The 25003-nt window shown below is 37.7% G+C and overlaps 4 protein-coding genes across 6 annotated transcripts; 2 read left to right on the forward strand and 2 right to left on the reverse strand.

The window, feature by feature from the left end:
- Positions 1–366: 366 nt before the first annotated feature.
- On the forward strand, positions 367–1796 carry chrac1 (chromatin accessibility complex subunit 1). Its single transcript, XM_057354951.1, has 3 exons — positions 367–539; positions 796–922; positions 999–1796. Exons 1-3 carry the CDS (start codon positions 387–389, stop codon positions 1076–1078), a joined length of 360 nt encoding a protein of 119 aa, XP_057210934.1. The 5' UTR covers positions 367–386; the 3' UTR covers positions 1079–1796.
- A 116-nt stretch (positions 1797–1912) lies between these two features.
- si:ch211-57n23.1 (uncharacterized) lies at positions 1913–4116 on the reverse strand. The gene is made up of 3 exons (XM_057354950.1): positions 3907–4116; positions 2402–2877; positions 1913–2261 (listed from the first exon to the last, which is right to left on the reverse strand). The coding sequence occupies exons 2-3, from the start codon at positions 2869–2871 to the stop codon at positions 2120–2122; spliced, it is 612 nt and encodes a 203-aa protein (XP_057210933.1). The 5' UTR covers positions 2872–2877; positions 3907–4116; the 3' UTR covers positions 1913–2119.
- A 585-nt stretch (positions 4117–4701) lies between these two features.
- Positions 4702–19290, reverse strand: ago2 (argonaute RISC catalytic component 2). 2 transcript variants are annotated; one of them, XM_057354464.1, is made up of 20 exons: positions 18950–19290; positions 17642–17689; positions 16648–16828; positions 16436–16556; positions 16103–16284; positions 15818–15954; positions 15598–15732; positions 15422–15509; positions 15108–15255; positions 14904–15023; positions 14675–14809; positions 14396–14529; positions 14074–14258; positions 13834–13993; positions 13661–13751; positions 13205–13399; positions 12965–13099; positions 12710–12811; positions 12380–12579; positions 4702–12158 (listed from the first exon to the last, which is right to left on the reverse strand). In XM_057354464.1, exons 1-20 carry the CDS (start codon positions 18972–18974, stop codon positions 12050–12052), a joined length of 2631 nt encoding a protein of 876 aa, XP_057210447.1. In that variant the 5' UTR covers positions 18975–19290; the 3' UTR covers positions 4702–12049. The 2 variants fall into 2 exon arrangements, with proteins under 2 accessions (XP_057210447.1, XP_057210448.1); XM_057354465.1 differs by having other exon boundaries at positions 14687–14809; positions 18950–19288.
- Positions 19291–20986: 1696 nt separating this feature from the next.
- Positions 20987–22828, forward strand: dlx5a (distal-less homeobox 5a). Of its 2 annotated transcripts, none has more exons than XM_057355047.1 (3): positions 20987–21449; positions 21909–22096; positions 22356–22828. In XM_057355047.1, the coding sequence occupies exons 1-3, from the start codon at positions 21095–21097 to the stop codon at positions 22665–22667; spliced, it is 855 nt and encodes a 284-aa protein (XP_057211030.1). In that variant the 5' UTR covers positions 20987–21094; the 3' UTR covers positions 22668–22828. The 2 variants fall into 2 exon arrangements, with proteins under 2 accessions (XP_057211030.1, XP_057211031.1); XM_057355048.1 differs by having other exon boundaries at positions 21912–22096.
- Positions 22829–25003: the final 2175 nt, after the last annotated feature.

Here is a 25003-nt window from a genome sequence, read left to right on the forward strand (position 1 = left end):
GCTACTTGAACGACTTACAGTTGGACATCATTTTGCATTTTTTCCGCCTGGTAACATTTTCACAAAATTTGGTGAACCAAACGGGACTTTAAACTTCTCTGAAAATTACAGACATGACACATTTTTAATGACTGTCAATTTTAATTAATAAATGAAATGCATATGTATAATGATATAAGACACATATTATGAACTTGGCTCAGGTCAACTTTATGATGTGTTTAAACTCGTAAAATGATCATAAATAAGGAAAATAAAATTCTGTAAGGACCACAAAATATTTTTCATAAAGACTACACTTCCCATACACCGAATGACGTCTCTTTGAAAGCCTGTCGATTTACTTCCGTTCCGCTTTAACAGCTCTCCTCTCGCGCACGCAGAACATGTCCGATGCAAACATGGAGGAGAAAGTTGAACAAGCTACAAGTAGTAAAACTATATCTCTGCCTATATCGAGGGTGCGATTAATCATGAAAAGTTCTCCTGATGTGTCCTGTATTAACCAGGACGCTCTTTTCCTGACAACAAAAGCAACGGTAATTTAATGCTCTCAAAAAACGGCCAGCTAACGTTACCTTTAGCTAACGTTTGTTTATGATCATGTGAGCATTCGTCTAACCAGTCACCTCTTTGGTTTATACAATTTCTAAAATGAAGTGCAAAATTAAAGCACGTGACAAAATTATCATTTGTGGTTCTTTAATCAAATTATTCACATTGGTGTTTCGTAATAGATAAAGACTGGCAGCATAACATATCTTATCATGTCTGACCTATCGTGATTTCCCTTAGGAGCTTTTTGTCCAACACTTAGCTCTGTCTTCGTTTAAAAATGGTTCGGGTAAAGAGACAAACACACTCTCGTACAGCGATCTGGCTAACGTAGCAGAGGAGACGGAAACGTTTCAGTTTTTAACCGGTGAGTTTTTGTCGTTTTGAACTATAAACACCATTCAGAACTAAACGTATTAATGTAGTCATTTTATATCTTCTAGACATCCTTCCAAAGAAAATCTTGGCCAGAGAGTATCTGAAGTCACTAGAAGAAATGAAAAAAGAAGATGGGAACCTGTAGTGATGTTTCCACAAGTCAAAGGAAATTCATGTGAACTGGGTCTCACCACTTCCATAATACTTTTACAAAAGCAATGGATTAAACCTTAGGATTTCATTGTTTTATGAATTAGGACACATTACCCAAAGACTTTTCTCACCTCGGAGTTTTAATCCTACCATAGTCAATCTGTTACACTAATGTTGTCTTGACCAAAATGTATAGTAGCCTCTGAAGATTTACAATCAAAGCACTCAGAAAATACGCCATACTATGATTTTTTGCATGGTTAGGGAAGGGTCTTCATCCAGCTGCAACAATCCATGCATCCATACATTCAGCATGTGTTGTTCAACCTTGTTCATGTTCCTTCAATTTATAAATGTAGCTTTGCTCAGGGTTTTCATGGGCATTATAATTTTGGCATTTTAACCACTTACCTGCTGAAGTGAAATATAAAGTTGATTTACGCACCGTAGAATTTCAATAATAAATCAGTAGTTCATATATGAAGTTAGGTTTTGTCCCTTTAAATCTGCATTTATTAAGAGCCCATAATATGTAAACATACATGAGGTGCTATTCTTCAGCTTGGTCAGGTGAAACTCATCATGACTGTTTTGTATTTTTGATGACACGTTTGTATCTGAGAGCTTGAAGATTTATATAGTGTTCTGTATTGTAGTTAAATGCTTGAACCGCTTTGTATTTGAATAAATGCATTTGCTTATTGTTTGTACTATGCAGTCCTTTTTACATTCTCAGACACATTCAGCATCATAAAATTGTTCTCTACTTATTATGCAGCCGTCTGTAGTCTGGGGTATAAAAATAGTTTTTATTACCACCACCTAATACTTGACTCATTTCCTTAATAGAGAGGGTGTAATGCATGAAGAAAATGCTTTAAATGTACCAGTACAGAAGAACAGCGTGCTGTAAGCATGCACTATATTACTATAAATGTTTTTATAAAAATTATTTTTTTGGAAAAGACAAATCATGCATTTTAGTTTTATTCCACATATCCACATAACATTAAGTAGTCCTGTTTATATTAAATCACTGGGGTAATAGTTCAGTAAGTTGAAGCTGCATGGTGTGCAAGGACTTCTCTAGAATTGCTAGATGTTTTTCCAGAAGTGCTGCTATGTGCTCTCTCTTAGCAATGGAGATTTGTGTGTTTTCAAGGTGCTCCTTCAGACTAAGAAAGAAAAAAAAACATTTTTAAAATCTTTATTGATCATTTTCAAAATAAATAAAAGATAAAAAAGAAGGTCTGTTTTCTTCATTTAGACTGATAACACTAATAACAGTCACACACATAAAAGAACATGTGCTTACCTTAACAAAGTATAATGTTCTTTCCCCCCCTTCCTCTTCTCATCTAGATCCAAGAACACCTTCTGCATTGTATCGGCAGTTTGAGCCACGATGACATGGTCCACCCGGACGCCCTGCACATCCTCTCTAGCCTGTAGATCAAAAGAAAGTCCTCCGTCCTCAAGACCACTAGCTGTGGACACAGCCTGCAGTGCTGCTCTGTTCTGCAGCACAAGAAGGCGTGACTTCTCAAATTCCTCCGGGCCTGCTATATCATCCCAGCACACAGGGGAGGATGGAGGCAGCCAAAAGCGTTGAGTGCAGTTGACTGGCCTGCCGGGCGTCTCTGTGAGAAAAGGACTATCTGCAGGAAAGCTGTGCAGCAGCTCATGTAAACCAGAGCCCCAGTCCCAGTCAGAATTTTCCGGCTCGGGTTCTGTCGCCACACTGCCCAGCAGGAAAAGGCACCAGGACAACCAAGTCCATGTCATTATTTCCTGAAGCAACAACAAACCGATGCCGAGTCATGTGCATTTGTTCGATGCTTATCACTATACACAGTTTCAACGCATCTCTTTACAGAAAACCACACTATTATGTCCATGTTTTAGTGGAATAGAACCAAGTTTAAGTTTAGGATTAAAGGCATTCTGCCATCATTTACTTACCCTCTTGTCATTTCCAACCTGTATGACTTTCTTTTTCCGCAGAACACAAAAAAGATATTTTGAAGAATGTTGTTAACTGGCACCTATTTACTTGTGTTGGTTTTGTGTCTATACAATAGAAGTGAATGGGTGCCGTTGTACTGTCAAATTGTCCTACCTTGTCAGATTTTTCCGCGCAAAAATGAATATTCTAAACCACATCGACAAAATAAACAGGTAACGTTAGGATGATTTGATCCAGCCAGTTTAAAATAAACACACAGAATGCGTTTACAGCGTATACCCTATCCGAGTATCCTACAATATATATAAAACAAACATGGAGGACTAATTTACAGCGCAAAATACCCTATTAAATTGTCCTACCAGTATTAAATGACGTAACATTGATGTTTGGTAGGACAATCTGACGGGTAGGATTAAATTTCATGACACCGGTGCTGTTCGGTTACCAACTTTCTTCAAAATAGCTTCTTTTGTGTTTTGTAGAAGTAAAAAGTCATACAGGTTTGAAATGACAAGAGGGTGAGTAAATGATTTTTGGGTGAATCCCATTCAGACTCGTTTTAAACATCAAATGACGACCGTTAGTGTAAAAATAGTGCAGTTCTCTGGACTAATCGTAAACTATTGTTTCAACCAAGACCAGAAAAACTACATTGAACTTCAGAAACTCAAGAAATTTAGTTCAATTTCAAAATAGTTTAATTTAAAGCAGAATTAAACAAATAATGTAAACTTTTGTTGTAGCTTGTAAACGGAGACGACACGACACAGCCAGCAAACAAACCAACAATCGCGTAATGTTGAATTTCACATGATAAATGTTAAATCTAGTCACTGTTTATTTTAACTTACCTCAGAGATTTGTAGTCCTGCAGTCTGAAGTGTGTTCGTGTGCTTCTCATAAATGAGCTATGGAAAATCTGACTCGCAGCTGAGCTCTTCGCCGAGTGTGTGCGCAACACTCACTATTACAAAGCTTCGTCAGATTCGCAGCTTTATTAAACTTATACATAATGTAACAGAACATGTTTAAATAATGATGTTAGATAAAAAAAAGTTGGATAAGATCATAAGTAGATTGACACTAAATATGCACTCGTTGAGTCTAAACTCGAATCTAAACGTCACTTTTGGGGCGTGCGTCAAAACACGAGCTGCTATCACAAAAAGTGCCTAGGTAGGGCACTGGTTAGGTTTTGAAACACGGTCACTTTACAAGGTGTGTTTCTGTTTCCCTTAATGCGAATGTATTCCCTTTTGACGTCGTCAAGAGTTTGGGTTGTTAATATAAAACAAATGTTTACTTTAAACCGCAGTGAATTCACTCACTGGATAATATCGTTTCCAAACACTTTTTCACTGTTAACTGCATAAATGTAAAGCACAATTTTGGACTGTAGTTTGAGGAACGAGAACACAACTTGGGCCTTTACGTCACATTTTTCGGGGTTTGCAGGAATCCACCAAATCTGTGTTCACCAGATGGCTGTTAAGCGGTCTGGAAAACATGAGTGTGGAGGGATTTGAAAGTCCTACATGATCTCAGGCTACAGGAATGAGAAATAAAACGGGCAAAACAGCAGGGGTAACCAGACATTAGCAGAGACCAGCATGTTCAAGAACATCACAGAGATCTAGCATATTAAAAAAAAACATACAAGAGTCAGATGAAATTAATTTTATTAAATGATGCAATACACAGTCAAGCGAAAGTGAGCTATATTAAATGATACGTTTTCACATTATGTCTTAGCAGGGTTTACAGCATATCTTGGTTTGTAATATTTGTTAAAAAAAATTGGAGCTCACACTTTACATTAACAAGAAACAACGACAAGGAGCTTAGCAGTGAATGCAAAAAAAAAACATGTATGAGAAATTAAAGACTAAACCATGACAGGAATGACAGCAAATGTAATTTGGCATGTTATAAAGGAGCAAACACAAGATTAAACAGAGAAAAATTGCTAACGTGAAAGGGAGGTTTGAGGCCATGAGTGCAAGAAAACCTTCGAATAGAAACTTTGGTCGCTTGGCTCTTTCATGGCAAACATGAAGACGGTCTTTTAAAATAAAAAAGCAAATCAAACCATATAAAATAAAACAGCAAACCAAACCATATAAAATAAACTGGAGTGTCCCGGAATTATGTAATTCAGAGAACTAATTACAAATTTGCTATGGCATAAGAAAAAAACTGAGGATGATTGTCAGTTTACGGAGTACTATTTAAAAAAAACTAAAAGACACCATCTGGCTGTTCCAGGACACTCCTACATTCCTAGGAGGTAGTTTTATGGCAAAAACATATGGCCTTGTTGTGTAGTGATTTGCATGTTGTGGTTATTAGTGCATATTTTAAGGCCAGATATTCTCCATCATGATTTTTCCATAAATGCAGTTCTAAGGCTACATTAAGACACAGGTGAGGGAATTTGTGGAAGAGGCATTAACAGATACAGCCCTTAATGGCAATACCTGAGTCAACCAGAACTTGACTACAAGACGTCACTACAAATCCAATAATTGTGATGAACTGGCCAATGCTAAAGTTATGCCTGGTAACAGAAACATTGTATCATTTCAATGAATGACTGTAAATCAAGATGTACTAAAAATGTCAGGATTGCGTTCTCTGTGCAGTGTGCACCATCGAAACGCTTATCAGCCATCAACTAAATGTGGTAGAAATCAGTTTTAAAGAAGGTTGCAGTAATTCATTTCAAAGGTGCTTGCACACCATTGTGTGGCCATCAAACCTCCCTACAGGGGAAATTGTTTGCAATGTCTGAAAGATGAGGTTCACAAAACAACAATAAATGAAGTTTATGCAGCATTTATCAGGCTTTTGAGGTACTTCACATCTATACACTTTATTTTCGAAAAGACCAACAAGTCATATGGTTCCTTAGAATTCCTATTGTAGCAGAAAATACCTCGTCTTAAATATTCTTAGTCTGTTTGCCCAATTACAGAGGGCATCCTTTAAACTGCTTAGAAAGTGCAAAATACAAATACTGATCATTCTATGCAGCATTCACCCAAGGTTGCATGATAAATGTACAAATTATTTCATGTGGCGCTGATCATCAAATTAAAAGGACAGTCCCTCGGTTAGGGGCGGGATAGATTTGAAAAGGCACACGTACAAAAAAAAAAAACACGCTGGACGTTTCGAAGATTACTAATGAAAAAAAGAATCTAGATTTCATTTCCATACAACCTCCTTTGTACCATACTAATTCAAATCAAAGTCTCTCAAGAAACGCAAATGCCAGTGTATCAGAATGGATTGTAACATCCATAAACAGAGTCTGAGAGATATCGAATCAAAACTGAATTCCCTTCATAAAATGTAGCAACGTAAAAACGCATCGATTGCAAATAGTCAGCACTCCAAAATCTTAAATGAAGAGGTTTAAATACAAATAGCTTATCTGAGACCTGACCCCACCCTTCCTGTGGAAGTTCATAAACCAGATCGATCTAATGAGTGCCAAACGTCTCTTTATTGCAATACTGGATGTAAATCAAGTAGAAGAATCAAGTATAAACTGTAGCACATTAAAAACTCAATGATTGCCTTTTGACACAGGTTGATGAGCTGCTTCATAGGAAAATGTGGTCTAAATATATTAAAACACAGAGCAGTGGTCGGTGGACATTTCCTGTCCAGTATGTTATCCATGATATGGCACAATGCTAGTGATGGGCATGGGATTGACATTGACCCAAATCAAAAGATCGACTCCTTATCTAGACCTGGTCTAGAAAAGGCCCCAGTCTGAAGAAACGACATCAACCTCAGTTTTCATTTGGCAATTATCTCAGCCCGAATCCATATGTATATAATAACAAACAAAGGCCAGCGCATGAAGACAAACTACAACTTTACAGTCCTCTAAAAGCTGATGACTATTTTATATCACTACATTTTAAAAAGGGAAACTTGTCGTATTTTGGTCCCCTGCCATTTTTATTAAATGCTGAAACATTCCTCATGTTGATCCACCACACACTTTCTATAAAAATGAGACACAACGAAACACTTAATACACACAGTATAGGCTTGTGTCGTTTGGTCACAATTATTGTTATTTGCCATGAGCACAAGGGATATTTAATGTTAGCACCTGACACCGTTTTGAGGTAGTTTTAAAACTTGGTTTAAAAAGCCAGGTTATGAAGATGCTCTCAATAAATCATTTTTTCATCTGACATGCATGCTCATAGTTTAATAAATAACGTATTAGCCTGTAAAATTACAACTAACAGTACTGTGCTTATGACAGAATACTTTCAGATACTTGTACACTTCGCAACCGGTTTGGTTAAACTTTTCAACGAGAGCTCTGATGACGGAAATTGTAATTGGAAAAATTGTACACTGTCATGCCCAATGAACAAACTAGCTGACTGGCCATTGACCTGTAATAAAAAAAAATTGTAACTGGTGAACACAAGCACCAATGTCATGATTAGCGGAACATTGACAAATATTTGCTGGTAAAAAAAAGAATTTGGCCTATTGGGTTGAAATATAAACATGGACATTTACTATAGCTCCCCATTGGGTTTAAACTTTAGCTGGAAATTCTGGCAAACATAAAAGCAACATGTGGCAACAACACGAAACGGCACAATTTTTTACACTTTTTACAGTACAGCACCACAAATGTCAGCGATACAAAGATCTTTGAGCCAGTGTGAATTCAGAATCGACTGCCCATGCGTTTATGCCATTTTATATCTGTTCATCCATTACATCGCAACCATGAATGATGACATAATTAAAAAACGAAAACAATATGCATCATTAAGTCGAATGCGTCAATGCTGTATAAAACAAAGTGTGAATGATGATATGAATGTGCCAACCAGTTTGCAAGCATATTAAGTACATTCAAACAGTTTATTTGTGTCCTTGGGGTATAAGCAGGTCATAAGGCAGCGCATTTCTAATCTAGCCACCTAAAGAACGTAAAAAGCAAAGAGTACAGTAACAAAACTACCACTGATGTCAAGAGGTTTACATTTCTGCTTCAGAACGCCATAGTGCAAAGTTCTAAAAATACATAATCTCTGAAGGTTAAAAAGACATCATCTAGTGATGATAGGTGAAGTCAAATGCTCTCGATGAGATCAGGCTCATCGAAACTGTTATTGTATTGTTAGTATTACTAACAATACAATTGTGGTAATCCAATCTGATTTTATCCAAACTCCATGTATGTAACAAATCCAACAGCAAAAGCTATCGTCTTCAGCCATAGTTTTACATATTAAACCCCACGTAAAGCAAAGAGGCATGTGGACACCGTAACCCCAGCAATGGAAAGACACTAGACCAAGCAATATACAAGCTTCAATCAAACAGCAAAAGACATTTTTCTAGAAAAGACGAAGGAGACGTCCATTAAAGTCTGTGTAATGGTAATGGCATAACATTGACAGGTAAATAATTCTAAGGTTTGAGGAAAATCTGAGACACAGACTTCAATCAGAACACCTAATGTGCCTCCTACGAACTAAAACTTAGATGCTATAAAAAATGTGTCTGTATAAAATCAGCACCATGTTCTGTACTCCACCCTCAGCCTCTGCTTTAAATGCAAGCACAGATATTTGAATTGAATTATTTTAATAAAAATATTTTCTGAACATTACAATGAGCCATACAAATCTGTTAAATCGGAAAAATCAATAAAAAAATGAAATGGGTAATTCTACAAATTGGTATATGGCATATACTTTACATACAATCGGACAATTTCTAAATTTATTAACAATACATAAAAAAGAAACTGCTCTTGATGGAAAAACTAGGTTTGCATAGTGTAAGACCTTCTTACATCTGCATTCTAAAAATGGAGGGTGATCAGATCTCGCTAACCTTAAAATCTGTCCATCAGCATGCAAATTTGTAACATCTCTTTTGATAGTGCAAAAACATGTCATATTTCATATTCGAGAAATTGCATATGTTGAAGACCTTTAACTAAGGTGCTGATTTCAATAAGGTAAAATACTAAAAGAAATCTGTAACCTAACAGTTCATAAGGATGAAGAGAAAAGGTTTATGCTAAAAGAAAATATTTTTTTCCAAAGAATATTTATAGTAGTTTAAGCAATGACTCCTGACGGCAAATGATAAATACTACTTACTCTAATCAAAAGCGAAGAAAAACAGAAAAGCTGAGACACATTCAAATGTGTACAAGGATATAGCAACAACGCACAGCAATTTAAAATGACAGATCAAATTAAAATTCACACATTTATGTTTTTATAGCATACGGTGCTTGTTTAAAGCATTAAGCCACTTATTCGTTAATGATATAGTTTTGGATCATGAACCTTGCATCACTCACTGTTAGCTTTAAATATATAGCTTAAACGCTTTCCATAAAAAACGGCAATGCTATCTACGCTAAATACCGCATGGCCTCTGAAGCAATGAAAAAGGAAAAAATGCCATGTTAGAGCAAGTGTTGCAAAATCTGTGGTCTACAGCACTAAATTCAAGAAACTTTCAGAGGGACACAAATAAGACTTTCCCATTTGTGTAATTATGAAGAAATGACCAGTGCGGTAATGTTACCATAACACAAGTAACAGGTAACAAGAGGTAGGACATCTAGTCATTTCAACACAACTGCACCCAGAAAACATACTCATGTTCCACATGAAGGTTTCCATCCACCAGATCTAAGGGTCTGTGTCCATTGCTCTTCAAAGTGCATCGACTTTCACGGGTTGCGAGACCAGCGCCAAATAATAACAACATAACTCAAGTATGTGAAGACAAACTACAATGCCCCTTTATACACAGTCTGTTAGGTTTTGCATTGGCCGAAACATTTCAGGGTCAAAATGTCAGAAACTTCAGCAGATCCAAAGTCAAACGTATCCATGAACTTCTCTGACCAGATTCTTGCTAAAAAGGTGAGGTTAAACAAGATTTTGCAAAATTGATGTTTCAGGACTCTAGCACCTACAATTATGTCCCATTGTGCTTCAGTTACGGTAGGACAATAACTACAAGTATGTGTGTAATCTTGTTTGGCTAAAAGGAATAATTGAGAACCATATAAAGAACATCCAATTGTTGGTATTAAAAATAGAGTATTTTGTATCCTAATACTGCTACAGTGGGTACAGGGTTTGCACTATATACACTACTAAAAGTACCCAACTTGACTACATTACAAACATTCTAAATTCATATACACAAACAAACCACTAAAATCTCTTGGTTAAGAATGCATAGTTAGAAAAAGATGGTTAAAAATTCCCAAATGTTCAAGTTGAAGCATTATATGGGGATTCTACAGCTGATCGACTAACAACACTCAATAGATAATCACTACACATTATGATATGCTTTAGAAGGCAAAAACTGTTTACGCAAAAACAGTATACCAAGACGTACAACACGATATATTGCGCTTCGATTTGAACTATGTTTGGATCAATTTTTACTCTACCTAATGTTCATCTTAAGTTAAGCAACAAAAAGCCAACAACCACTTGCCTGTTGGCCCAACCCGTGACTTTACAAAACACCCAAATGGTCTTATAAAAAAGTAATATTCTCATTGAAACCTACATGTTATAGGCTGTAGAGATAGCATCGGAGTAAAAAACTAAGGTGCGTTTGAAATTTGTAAGGAATTTTTACTCCGACCTCGTCGTGTCTCTGTGAACAATGCGATTGATAACTGTATCATTCTTAAACACTTCCCCCCTCCCTCCCTCTTCTCTCCCTGTCTTGATAGCATGTGTTGCTAGCTGGAGTGTGGTGACGGTAGTAAACTGTCAAACCCACAGCATAGTACAGTCAAACTTCTAGATCACAAGGCTCTGGAATCTCCAACACAAAACTGGCCTCACTTTTTTCATGTGGGGAATTGTGAAATTAAAACAGGTGCTTGAACTATGATCACCTTTTCCATCCAGGAGTTACCGGATGTGAAAAAAATGAAAAGCAACGTATGTACCCATCCACCGAAACCTTGAGTTGTTACAATCACAGCGGACATTTAAAAGAAAAATGCTCATGGCAGTCAAATAAAAACGTACATACAAGATAATCTCGTCATCTAAATGCTTAGAGTCCAAAGATATTAGTACTTTACAGGACTTGTATGAACAAATATCCATTTAAAGAGAATCCTGGCTCAGATCTACGGAGGATGAGAACCAGTCTCACATGAGTGACGGAGAGCCAGAAAACTGATTGTCACCACAATTCCAACATTCCCACATCCTAATAATGTTCTTGATTCTGCACGTCTTTTAAAATGTTAAAAGTGTCCAATGCGAGCATGTGATAATTCCCGATCAATCGTGAAGGACAGGTACAGTAGGTTGACTGAGCTCGGACTTGAACATTAAATGACACCAAGATAAAATTCATATTAGCACACATAAATGAAACAAAACAGGGTAAGTACTTTTGTCCTGAAGTCCCCTTCTTGTCAGTGCACTTGCTTCGCTGATAAATAATTAAGGTGTGGAAACTGCATCCCCCACAATCGCTTAACCTGATCCGTTTTGTCCTTAACTAACCCTGACCCATTGGTTTGACGAGTTTGTAAATACTACTGTTTAGTCTCCATCACCGGCCTTGGCTATAAAAACCGAATCTGACGCCCCCCAATGCAAATGTAACTTTCAATTTAAAAATAGTTTACATTTTTGGATTGACTATGTAAACATGTTAACCTCTAATTTGACATGCACATGTACAACAGAAAAACACACCCTTGCCCACCAAACAAAATAAAAAGAAATGATTGAATTCACATCTTACAGTCCTAAAAATTCATGACAGGATATTAAAGTATGTTTGGAACTTTCTACATGGGCATTTGGAAACCTAACAGCATATTTTTCTATTTGTACCCATTACATAAACAGGGCACACACACAAAAACGCATACACACACAGACCGTGATGTAAAGAGAATGTGGGGCTTGTTTCTGGCTATGTTCAGGCGAAGTACATGGTGCGAAGAGTGTCCTGGTGGATCTGAACAGCTTTGGCTAGGGCCGTTTGATCTCTGCCGTTACTCTGACCTGATGTGTGGCTGCCCTCAGCGCTGCCAAGAAAAAAGATAAACACAAACAAACACACATCCAATAAGAACTAGTGGCAATTATTTTTAATCTGTGCTAAAGAGAAACCATTCCAAAATGCTTTAAGAAATAACTTTTTTTAAGGGTATGATTTGACATTCAAAGAATAGATAACAGGTTTGCTTTAGGGCAAAAGCAGACAAGAAGTAACTGTCTAGGACAGCTTAATCTCTGCCATGAGTACCTGTCGTGTTCTTTGTCAACCAAGTGGTAGCGTGCACGGAACGCCACCAGGTGGGCGTAATAAGCTGGTGCGGGAATGGAGACAGAGCGGGTGCAGCGCACGTAGGTGTGGCACAGCTGGTAGGTGAGGACCTGCAGCTCATCAGAGGTGAAATGGTTGTCGTCCCACAGCACGTGATAGTGGGAGGGCCTACTGGTTCCCTGTGGAGATTCAGCAATTATGAAAAACTAAACCACAAACTCTCTGACATACAGAAAGGAAATACAGCCAATTAACATGCACTTTCTTTGACTGAAATATTCAATGACCTGAATATTTCAATTCAATTACCTGAATTCCGGCATGACTGCAAAGGTAAAAGTCAAACTCCGATGGATGAGTAATTTTGGTGTCAACTGTGGTGCCAGCAGGAATGTTGCCGCTCTTTCCGACCTTGAATACAAAAAGCCCATTTAAAAGGCAAATAATAAGTGACAACAAATAATAAAAGGCCTCAACAGGAAGCATGTGTGTCACAAGCATACAGAATAAAAAATAAAGACAGGAGACGGTAAAAGACACTTTAGCTCCTGTGGCATCACTTACCCGTTCATTTCTATCCATGCAGAAGAGTCTGGTGTGATGTCTCTTTTGGACAACCACAAAAGTGATGCCAGGCTGGTAATCTTTCTCAAGCTTGATGCAGGCCTCACGGATTGCCAGCAGCTCGTGCTGCAAAACCTAGGTGGGCAAGACATGAGGATGAGGATTAAGACGTGTACATTACAGGTTGCTGTACACGGATGCTAGGTTTTGACAAAATGCAATTCTTGGCCTGTAGCTTACCTGGTTGAACTGCCCCTCAGAGATGCCGTCTCTGTAATAGATGATGCGTGTGGGTTTGAAGCGTGTGGATTTGTAGAACTGGATGAGCAGCTCTCTCACCATGGTGGCCAGATCCTGAATTATGTCCTGACGGTGCTGCTGTACTCGCACCGTGGCACAGTATCGGCTCGGGTGGGCATCCATACTGCCCACCACCTAAATGTCAGAAGACATATGACATTAACATGATATTCTTCTATAGTTAGATGCATAAACAGATTTATGGATGTCTTAGACCTAGAACGTAATAGTCTAACGAAAGCCACTCTTATTGTGTCAATGCTCATTGGTTTTAGTGAACAGATATTAGTAACATAATTGATTTCATATTTCTTGGTAGAAATCAGATCAGTGGATTGCCAGCCTGCAGTCCAGTTCTGCGAGCCAACCTAAAGATCAGAAGTTTGTCTGACTTACAGCAGCAATAGAAGGTTTCTTGCCATCTCCAGCTGGGGGGTGAGTCACATCTGCACCCAGAAAGATGACTGGCTGCTGAAATACTAAGGGCCTAAAGAACAAAACAGGGATATAAAACAGCAAAAAACGGTTTTACGGTTTGAGACAAAGTCTTGAGTCAAAGCAGTCCTTACCTGCCCTGTGGAAGAAGAATGTTGTTCACACCACCCAGTTTGACATTAATCTTGAGGCAGAGGTTGGAAAGGGTCTGAGGTGTGGTTTTCTGGACATTCTTCACCTGGACACACTGTGTGGCCATGCCAAGAACAGTGTCGCCAACACGCTTTACCTCAGCTTTAAGGATTCAAATTTAGATTGTTATGACAAAGAAACAATTATTGCAAGACTGACGTAACAGAGAGAGGTTAAATTACCATAAACAGGGGTCTTCCCAGGTAGGATGACCACCACCAACTGTAAGCCCTGGTAAGTGTACTTGAGGTGCTTGAACATGGGCTCCACGCTGTCTGCTCCCTGGGCGTATTTGCAAAAACATGGCTGGCCCTGAATGGGCATCCCAGCATCACGGGAGATTTTACGAAGCTGGTCTGTAAATGCCCTATGAGAAACGAGAAACAGATTAGACTGTGAGGTTCTATATTTTGGGAAATGGAATAAGATTATATAAAAATGTAAAAAACAGGTCTCAAACATTTAATTAGAGAGAAAAACAACTATTCAGGTCAAAGCATTTACTTTAGAAGGAGTTCTGTACACTGCCTCTGTGGGGCAAAGCAGGCGATGGCCCACACTTTGATCTCAATTCCTGTGTGGAACTGCTTGTTTCTCATGTCCCACACACCCTGGACTGGAGTAGCTATTGCTTTGTTCTGAAATACAAAACAGACATGTTCAATTTACGAAGACATATAAATAGTGGTACTGCAGAATTTTAAATATATACGAGCGATTATGATTATTGTTGTCATGACCAAAAATCTGTGAAAATGGATGAATTCAAATGGCAAAACTAACATAGGTTCCTACCCGTCCCCCATAGAGAATTGAAGGTGCCTGAAGAACCCGTCCGTTGACCTCAGTCATCTCGTCTCTGACCATTACTCCAAACTCACGCACATAAGGATCTGTGTTGAAGTTGGCACTTCTCATCTGTCACAAAACAACCAAAACTCATGAAAAATTGTCACGTGGGTTGTTGTCGATATTCTCGAAATGCAAACACAAGTGGTATAGATGTGCCTACCAGTTTGCTTATCTCATCCTGACGGTCAGGTGCAGACCTGGCTGTGGCACGTATCATAGTGGAGGTCTGATTGTCTGTCAGTTTCTTGATGCATCTCTGTCCAGCTACTATGTTACAGACCTGAAGAGAAAAGGACATCAGATATCAGAAAAGACATCAGAAACACAGCCAGGAACAAGAAAAAAAAGAAAGGTCTTGACAAACCTCTAGGGGAAGGTAGGTGTGCTTCTGCTCCTGGCCAACTTGTAAACATGGGAGATGTGGGTATCGCAGCACCAGTTTGTATTTATCCTTGAAGTACTGTGCGACAGTGCATTCGATGGTCTGACCATTCTCCTGCTGCAAGGGAAACCTGAACACAAATAGAATCAACTTAAAAAAGATATATTGAATCAGTAACATAAGGTTCATTAGATAGTTTTGCCATGATCATACGTTCATAACAGCACCATGACATTCATACAAAAATAAGTAAACCTCAATTTCAAGGGGGTTCAAATGTGACTTGTAACTCTTACGTCTGATGGCTGGCTGGTCTCCTGGTCACATTACACACCCTGTATTTCCTCTTCATCTGTCCACAGTGAGTGATCTCCACCTTCAGGCCTGATTTGTTAAACAAACACAGAGTTCAAATAAACAAAGCTACAGGTAACCGATGGACGTGACACTAATCACCGTAATGAGTAATCACCCTTAATCTCCTTAGTAAACTTCACTCTCTGGGAGTCTGTTAAGGGCTTCTGTTGCTCTTCGATGCTTTTAAAATCCAATACCTCGCACATGAACTCAATCACAGGTTGAGCTTTGTAGAACGCAGTGGCAGACACTAAAAAATAAACACATTTTATAAAACAAAACATTAGCAGTTCAACAAAGGTTCCTAAATCCAGCAGATGTAAGTGCGTACGAACCATCAATGTTGAGCATCATTTTCCAGAGGGATGGTCGAACAGACTGGTGGAAGCCGAACCAGACTTCTCTTCCTCCACCTAGGGGGTTGGAGCAACCCTCGGAGGGAGTGAAGAATGAACGTCCAACTGGGGTGTACCTGCAGACACATAGATAACAATGAAAGTATTATGGAGACAGATTGAGAAACATGGGGTTGTTGTATGCAGAAGGATAAAGTATAAGGTCCCCTAAAAGTAGAGTATAAAGAATATTGATCTTAGGGTCAAGATGACAAAGCCACTGACCTCATAGAGGGCAAATGTCTCATGACAACATCCAGAGCCTGAATGGTCTCAAAGGGAATATTTGGCAGCCGTCCAGACAATGCTTCATGTAGAGATTGCAGATTCACACAGGACACCCACTTGATAGCTACTTTAAAGCTCCGGTCTTTTCCCTCGCCTGGAATTGTGACCTCCAACTCCACCTAGAGGAGCAGATTGGCAAAACGAGCTCAATCAGAAATGGTATGTGTAACTTTTAAGGCACTGCTGAAACGCATAAACCTATCACAGTTAAACAAAGCTTTGAGTAACGTGAAAGAATATGAGAGTGTCCAACATTTTACAAGTGCATACTTTGTCTCTTCCAATGGGTAAAGGCATGGCAGTGTAGAGATTCTTCCTCCCATCATACACAGGTTTTCGATCTCCAAAGATCTGCGTTTTAAAGTGCTGGACCATGTGCTCAACAATTTCGCTACAAAAGAAAAACCAATCAGCGATTAGAAATGCTCTTCCACGCAATCAGCTAAAGCTGAAATGTTACGTTTTATACAAAATGTGTTTACCGGTTAACTCTCCTTGGGCATTTCTCAGGCTTGATGTCTACATCATAATGGTACACCTCCAACTTGGGTATTTCCATTTCAAAAAAGTTGGCCTGAAGCTTGATTGTCCTACCCATCGTGCCAAAGTCTGGCCTTTGAGGCGGTTTGAAGACATATTCTTGTGCTATAGGAGACAGGGGAGCTGCAGGGCAGATATAATAAATAAAATGTCTCTTTTTAGTCTCACAACACATAAGTACAGCTTCAAGTATATCTCAAGAAAAATAAAATAAGGATGTGAGATATTCAGCAAGGGAATATTTTCAATAACACCAGATAGTAAATGACATCAATGATTTTTTTCACATTTTTGCTCAGTCAACATTAAGATAATTTTTGGCAAAATATCTTAACCTTGTTTTATTACTGGACCTCTTTTAGTCAGACATAATGAAACCTGAACATTGAGGTAACAATACTTAAAGCTGGAGGACCAAATAAACTCAAACACCCACACATTATATAACCCTTTACAGATGTTTCAGATGGCAACAAACAAACGTTATGTGGACCAAAAATCAATAACTGCCGAGTAGATTTAAGTGAATTCAATACAATTAATACACAATAAAATGTTAATATAAAGTAATATAGATTAAATATAAAATAAACAATTATAATATAACTAAACAGACCAGAAATTAACATCGGGCCAGGTACGTGCATCCTATGAAACCATCTATCTTTTCTCTTCTACGGATTTACAGAACCTCATCAACATAAGTACCTAACCCATTCAACAACTAAAAACTAAACACAAAGCAATACTGACAACTTTGATGAATCATCAATCTGTTATTACAAAACTCTCAATTGCAAAATGTTTCAAAATATAAATGCTTTTAAAATAAACCTTTAGGTAAACATTTAAAGGTGAATTAGGAACACGGCTAGGTTACAGTACTGTAAATATTCCCTTGGCTTTCAACGGGTTAGCTTAGTCTGGGCCACTTACCAGAAACATCTGACCCAGAGGACTGATGTCCCTGACTCGGCTCAGGAGCTATAAAAGACAATAACATGTTATTTCAAACAGATCTCGAAATGAGTGATTATGAGAATTAAAATATACAAATGCATCGATAACATAGCCATTATAATGGAATTAGTAGTGCTTGTTAACAGGTTTTATGCAAAAGTCTACACTTGATTATATTATACATCATGATATGCAACTTATGATCACATTAAAAAGGTGAATTAACTGAAGATCCATAAATTTAAGAAGGGACGGTTTACAAATGTCTAATGTACTATATTGTGTTACAGAGGTTGTACTGATTTACAAAAAAAATTTATGCAATTTTGTTAAACATACTGTCCATATTCATTCAATGAAAAACTCAAAAAGAGTCCCTATGCATCTGACACCCTTTGCTGACAGATTCCCTGAACTGCCCCAGCCCATCTTATCAACCCCGAAAAAGGCAGGAAGATACTGGGGATGTGGACCCATCCCACTGGGCTGCAGGCCTTATCACCAACACCATACAAACAACTCAACAACCTGCCAAAGTCCCAAACATCATTTAAATTAACTGAAATAACTTAATTTCATGATGCACCACAAAAGTATAGGTTACGTAAAACAAAATAAAATCTGCGTTAGACTACAATATTCCTTTAAATTGTTCTAAACATCAAAATAAACTCTCAGCTCAAAACTCTGCATTTGATGTTTAGAAAACATCTCCCCCCCACACACACACCAGTCAACCAAGAACTAGAAACTGCTGCTGCATTTCTATATACTTCTAAGTAAATAAAATAATGTTACACATCTACAGCAACGCAACAAGTAACATTACAATAAGTATTTACTAACGTTACACTGAATATTAGTTAGCACGTCCCAGTAGCTGGCTAAGTCAAACAGGTAGCAAACGGCCAACGTTAAAACGTTTAAAATAAGCACTAAAAGATCAGATAAACTACTTAAATACCCCTAACTGTGAGATCGTTACAACGTGTTCAATATTAACCCTGGCATGCATGTCAGAATTCAACCAGCTGATGCTGAATTCAAAAGCCAGGTCAACAAGTTCAGCTAGCTGGCTAACAATAACAATGGGCCTACAAAACAAACACTTGACATACATGTGAAAGAAACACTTTAATAATATAAACAAAAGGTCATTTAAAAACAATTATCACGCACAACCAAGAACCAGTAAAATATATATTTTTATTTCCAGATATAATACCTAACTCGTTCGCATAGCAATTCGTCGCTAGCACGCTCGCTAACCACAATAATACTCACCACCAGCTGCTCCAGTGGGAAACATTTTGATCTCTTTTTGCACCAAAATTCAATCGCACGCCGACTTTTTTTGGTCTTCGGGTGCCACGTAACACATGCGGTAACGGGAAATGCGATTTCTACTTTAAAACAGCATCGGTATAAAGAGGAAAAGAGAGATTAAAGGGAGCGCTGAGTTAGTGGAGCACGAGAGCTCTCAGTTGCCCCATCCCCCATCACAGTACGAGCGCCTATTTACACCACGCTCACACAGGCGCAATGTTTCAAAACGCAGGGAAAACAAACACTAACTTTTCCGCGATGTTTCTAAGCGTCTCTGTCGTTTTAATTTTAATTTTGCATTAACGCGTTTTATGACTAATAACAGGACATTTGGTTTAATTTAGTACATAGTCTAAAAAGACTGTTGGTCATCTTGCGTCATTTCCGGTTTTTTTAAACGGTTTGGGCGCATTAAAAATACTTAAAGTTTAAGTGCTATGTATGTTAGAATTATACGCTTATTATGCATAAATATAATTAATGCATTTAAATGTTCACTTTCCTTGTTTAGTTATTTATTTCTAACATGAGTGGGCGTTTAAGCTCAGAAACTTTTGGGAAACGCAGAAAACGTTACTTGAACGGAGTCGGTTGTCACATGTATTTTATTATGTTTAACGGTATATTCATTTACCTGTTGCTGTTCAGAGATTAAAGATTGCGAAAGTTTGGGCATTAGTTTAGCACCTTTGGACCTGACAGCCACCATGCATTAAAGTTCTGCTTTTTAAAAAGCGATGTATGCTGGTTCGGGAAATAAAGCGTTTCTCCGTCATAAAATGAAAAGTTTGGTTCCAAAATGAGATAACTCCGTTCATAAAAAAAATCAAAATAATTTTATGAATATTAAATTAAAGAACTATTTAAAAATATTTAATTATCAAAATAATTATCAAAAATAATGTTTTTTATTATGTTATCATGTTTTTATTTTGTTAGTTAGCAGTATTTTCATGGTTAACATACCAACTGCAGTTTGATTGATACTAATTGGGATGCACAATAAAAAAACATGATTTTTGAAAATATTTAAAAACGCAGGTTATCTCATTTTGAAACCAAACTCTTCAAATAATCTACGACATTGGTTAAGATCTTCAAACCAAGCCCAGACGTGCTAAACTAAAAACTATTTGACATTTAAATGTTATTTTTTAATGCATTTATGAAACTTAAAACCTGCACTCATGTATACTACAGTGCTTGACCACCATTAATTGAATAGGTATGTCTATTAGGGCCTACCTCCACTTGGTGGCACCATTTCACCACTATTGCTGTTTTTTTCATAAATGGCTGTTGATCTGTGCTTTTCAATAAGATAACCTTACCATGTATTTAAAACCTTTTTTCAAACGGCGTTGTACAATTTTATTTTTAGGTTGCTATCATTGTTATCACCAATAGTTACTTAATATATGTGATGTACATTAAGAGAAAAAACAAATGCTCCAGGCACACGACACAGGTGCCAGATTCGGGCTTTAATAAAAAAAAGTAATTAGAAATAATAATAAATATGTTAAAGACTGGTCTGGTATATGGTAGCTTAGCAGGTAGCACATCAGTTTGATATTTAAACAGAGCCCATTTAAACCAAAGATCAAATTCGTTAGAAGTGTAACAGGATTTATTTGTTTTAGAAAAAAACAACATCTGAAAATGTAACTGGATCTGCGTCTTTGGGGGTATTTTGTTGTAAACATTCAGGCATCAGACATTGCTTCTAGAGATGGAATAACATTGTTTATTAGAACTATAGCATTAAAAAGACTATGTCTCAGCTAAATAGCTAAATTTCTATTTCATTGTGTTTGTAAACATACCATAAATACCTGTCTAAGTTTGTGATCTCCTGAAAACTGGTTTAACGAGTTGGGGAGTAACTCCCGTCTGCTGTGCTCCTTGGCCAATGGCACTAGATCCTCCCTGCAGTGCGTAACAGCGCAATTTAGGATTTAACCAAGTCTTTGCTGCGGGGCTTAAAGCAGTCTTCAAGAGAGACGCTTGACGCTTGCACACACAATGTTAGTGTAGAGTCGGGACCCCTATTGAGTAAAACTGCCTTTTTACGTGATCTCAGCCATTGCGCTTTTCCAAACTATGACTGGAGTATTCGACAGAAGGATTCCGAGTATTAAACCAGCAGATTTTCAAAACCCTTTTCAGCTCTCTACGATGCATCACCCATCTCAGGAATCTCCAACCCTACCGGAGTCGACAGCCACGGATTCTGGCTATTACAGCCCTGCTGGAGCAGTTCATCATGGCTATTGTTCACCAAATTCGGGCTCGTATGGGAAACCTCTTAATACCTATCAGTACCAATACCACGGAGTCAATGGATCTTCTGGAAATTACCCTGCAAAGTCCTACCCTGATTACGGCTCATACTCTACAGCATATCATCAATATGCGGGAACATATAACAGGGTGCAGTCACAACCGAGTCCGCAAGGTTAGTTGTTGTATGTTAATATTATTTTTGTTATTAAATCTAAACATATTAAGCACAATTTGTAGTATTATTATTATTACTATTATTATTATAGATGTTGTTGAAAGTTGAAAATAATTGTGTTGATGTAGCTACTACTTGATTACTTGTTTTGTTTTTATTAAGGTCTGTGTTTTGTAACAACATTGGACCAAGTAGGTCTACGTTGCACTTATGAGCCTATTTAGATGTGTAAAAAATAATTATCAATAATGATAAAAATAAAATAACATGTTTTTATTATGTGTGTATTTTTTATTCTAAACAACAAATATCGAAGAAGGCTTGTAGAGATTTATAGAATGATTTCACAGTCTTCTTTATACAAAGCAACATTTTTAAACCAATTGACATGAATCGCGACTATAAATGCAAGCAAGAGTTTTTCCATCTATATTTATCTAATTTCCTCTCACGCAGCAGAAAAAGAAACAGCCGAGCCCGAAGTGAGGATGGTCAACGGAAAACCCAAGAAAGTGCGAAAGCCACGCACGATCTATTCAAGTTTTCAGCTCGCTGCTCTGCAGAGGCGGTTTCAGAACACGCAATACCTCGCGCTTCCAGAGAGAGCCGAGCTCGCTGCGTCCCTAGGACTCACACAGACTCAGGTTAGAAAACTTGTCATTTCAAGTTTTTTTACATAATACTTTAAAATAAAAAGAATACATTTTTTTAATGCAATATATTTTTAAGATGAGGTGCATTTGTCGAATAGACCATTTAATGTGTTTGTGCGCTATTATTATTAATATTCAATATTATACAAATATAATTACTATATATACAGTATAAATAGCAGGTACATTGTTTATTTTTTTCTATTAAATTAAATTACCCCACTAACTCATCTAACGTTTATTTCTACAGGTGAAAATCTGGTTCCAAAATAAAAGATCGAAACTAAAGAAGATCATGAAAAACGGCGAGTTGCCACCAGAGCACAGCCCCAGCTCCAGTGACCCGATGGCGTGTAACTCACCGCAGTCTCCCGCGGTGTGGGACTCACAGGGTCCTCAGAGACCTCACCATCAGCCGCAAAATATTAACACAGTGGCATCGACGTTTATGGACAACAACAGTTCTCCGTGGTATTCTTCCACCGGGGTGATGAATTCTCACCTTCAGGCACCCGGCACGTTACAACACTCGTTGGCACTCGGATCAGGAACGTTGTACTGAACTTTGCATATTATTTTGTTGTATATCGGACTGGTGTTAACAATTTTTGAGGAATATGCAATGTATTATTATGGCAGTCATAGAAGACCGTGTAAAATGTGTAAATGTGTGCATGTAATTTATTGCATTTGGAAGACTTATTAAATGTTTTAAATGGACAATATGGACCCGAACAATTTCAATGGTGCCTTGAATTTTCATCTCAGCGCGTGCATCCGACGATGTGGCAAAAAACGGACCCAAAAATAAATGCTTTTTCTTAAATTAGATAATATTTTGTATTTTTTAAGTTAAATTTTCACCGGTTTGTAGCTCTAGATCTCAGTGCTAACACGGTGTTTGCTTGACTTTTCTATCACTGGGGCCTAATATGGGTAGGCTACTTTTATAATGCATGACATTGGATTGTTGTTGTAAAGAAAACAACGCCATTATTTTAAAAATAGGACAATGGGTTGCTGTCTAAGCAATTAATAATTAAATGGCGGAAATAAAAAATATTTCTGTCTTGTTAAAAATGCTGTAGAATTACCAATTAGTAGAATTACAATTCAATGAACATTTAAAATTTCACAACGCATTATTATTATTACTAGGCCTATTATTGTTATTATTATTACTTTAAACGGCCAATTCCAAACAGGTTTTCGATATTTTTTTAATTTTCGTTATTAAAACATAATATCTAAAAGATTTAAATTAATATTGTTACAAACAACGTGTTCTCCCTTGCTGTCTCTCTATTCTTCACATCAGAAAACGAAGGGACGGAACGGAGGCAGTCTACATGCCTGTGGGGACAAAGCAGCCTGGGCGACCACAGCCCAACCCTGACAGGCCCTCCTGCTTAAAAATGCTGAAAATTCGAAACCAGTGCTTACATTGCTATACTGTACTGCCACGATAAATATTGAAAGCAAGCCATCACGTCTTGATTTCAGGTTTCTTTGTTGACTATGAATATTATACCTGTAGGCCTATATAGTCTTAAAAAAACTAAACGGTTTCATGAATATTTAGCCTATTATGTTGTGAAATAATAATTCACCTCCTCGTCGATCGACTCATAATAAAGTGGCTCTGGGCGTTAAAATAGATGCATAAGTTTTGGTCCACGGTTCATGCGCAGTAATATAAGATTTGGTCTATTGGATTACTTCCAGAATTCCTGAACAAAACACACGGTGCTTGTCATGTTAACTAAAATTTGGTTAACAATAACAATAATTACACAACGGTAAAAATGTTTGTTGGCTTTAATTGTGAGACCAGACAGACACCAGCTCAGTGACAAATATGCCCAACCCATTGCATGATCATGAGTAAATATACGTAATATTAATAATTTGTCCCCCCCACACACAAACACATACAGGCATGGCCTACACATACTGAAAACCCAACACACCACCCTTCTCTCTTTTTATTACACACACAAACAGCTATATCCCATGCCATTATATCGAGAGTCTTGTTAAATTCCAACTGAACATTTTCCACTCAACGAATTCTCTGCAAACCGCGTATAAATAATGACAGTTAGCTTTACTGGACACCCTCAACTACACTCAACAATAATTATACTTCCACCAGGATTAGCTCCATTATCATAATCTGGACATTTACAATTATCTATAATTTGCAAAGATGCGCCTGGTTCTTGATTGCAGAAGGTTTTTTCCTGGCTCACCATCACTAAACAGTGACAGTAATAACTGCTAATTTTGCAGGCAATATATAAGAGGTGTCGGGGTGTGCAAACACTTTCACACCTGGATTTGCTTACTCAACAGAGGACCGTTCGCATGGACAACGGTATCTTTATTGAAATATTAAAGCCAGAGGTTTAGATCCACGCCAAAGAATGAGTTTAGCGACGGTAAGCGTTGTGCTATTACCATGTTGTTTTGCTGTTGGTCGATGTTGATGGGGGGCATCATTGCTGTTGGATTAACTGCAATGATAACATTTATTATAAAATGTTACGAAGGACACTAATCCTTTTGCATAAATTGTAAAACAGTGAATTGTTTTTATTGGGGCTTCATCACGTCGCTTGATTCTCTCTCTCTCCCCCCCACACACACGCACGCACGCACGCACACAACAGACATACATTCACATACGAACTGTGTACTCGATGCTAACGTGCTCCTACATATTTAGAGTTGTTTCTCAGTATGGCTGTAGCTTTGTGTCGGATGTGTTGCGGTATCCGCGGCTGTCTGTCTGCCTTTCCCAGCCGTTCAAAACAAATCTTTCATTTTGCTGAATCAGTCGTGATTCTTCTAATGGACGTTTATCTTACAAGTATTTTATGTTTCATGTTCCAAAAG

This window comes from Triplophysa rosa, linkage group LG16 (genome assembly GCF_024868665.1).
Source record: "Triplophysa rosa linkage group LG16, Trosa_1v2, whole genome shotgun sequence".
Taxonomy (NCBI): domain Eukaryota; kingdom Metazoa; phylum Chordata; class Actinopteri; order Cypriniformes; family Nemacheilidae; genus Triplophysa; species Triplophysa rosa.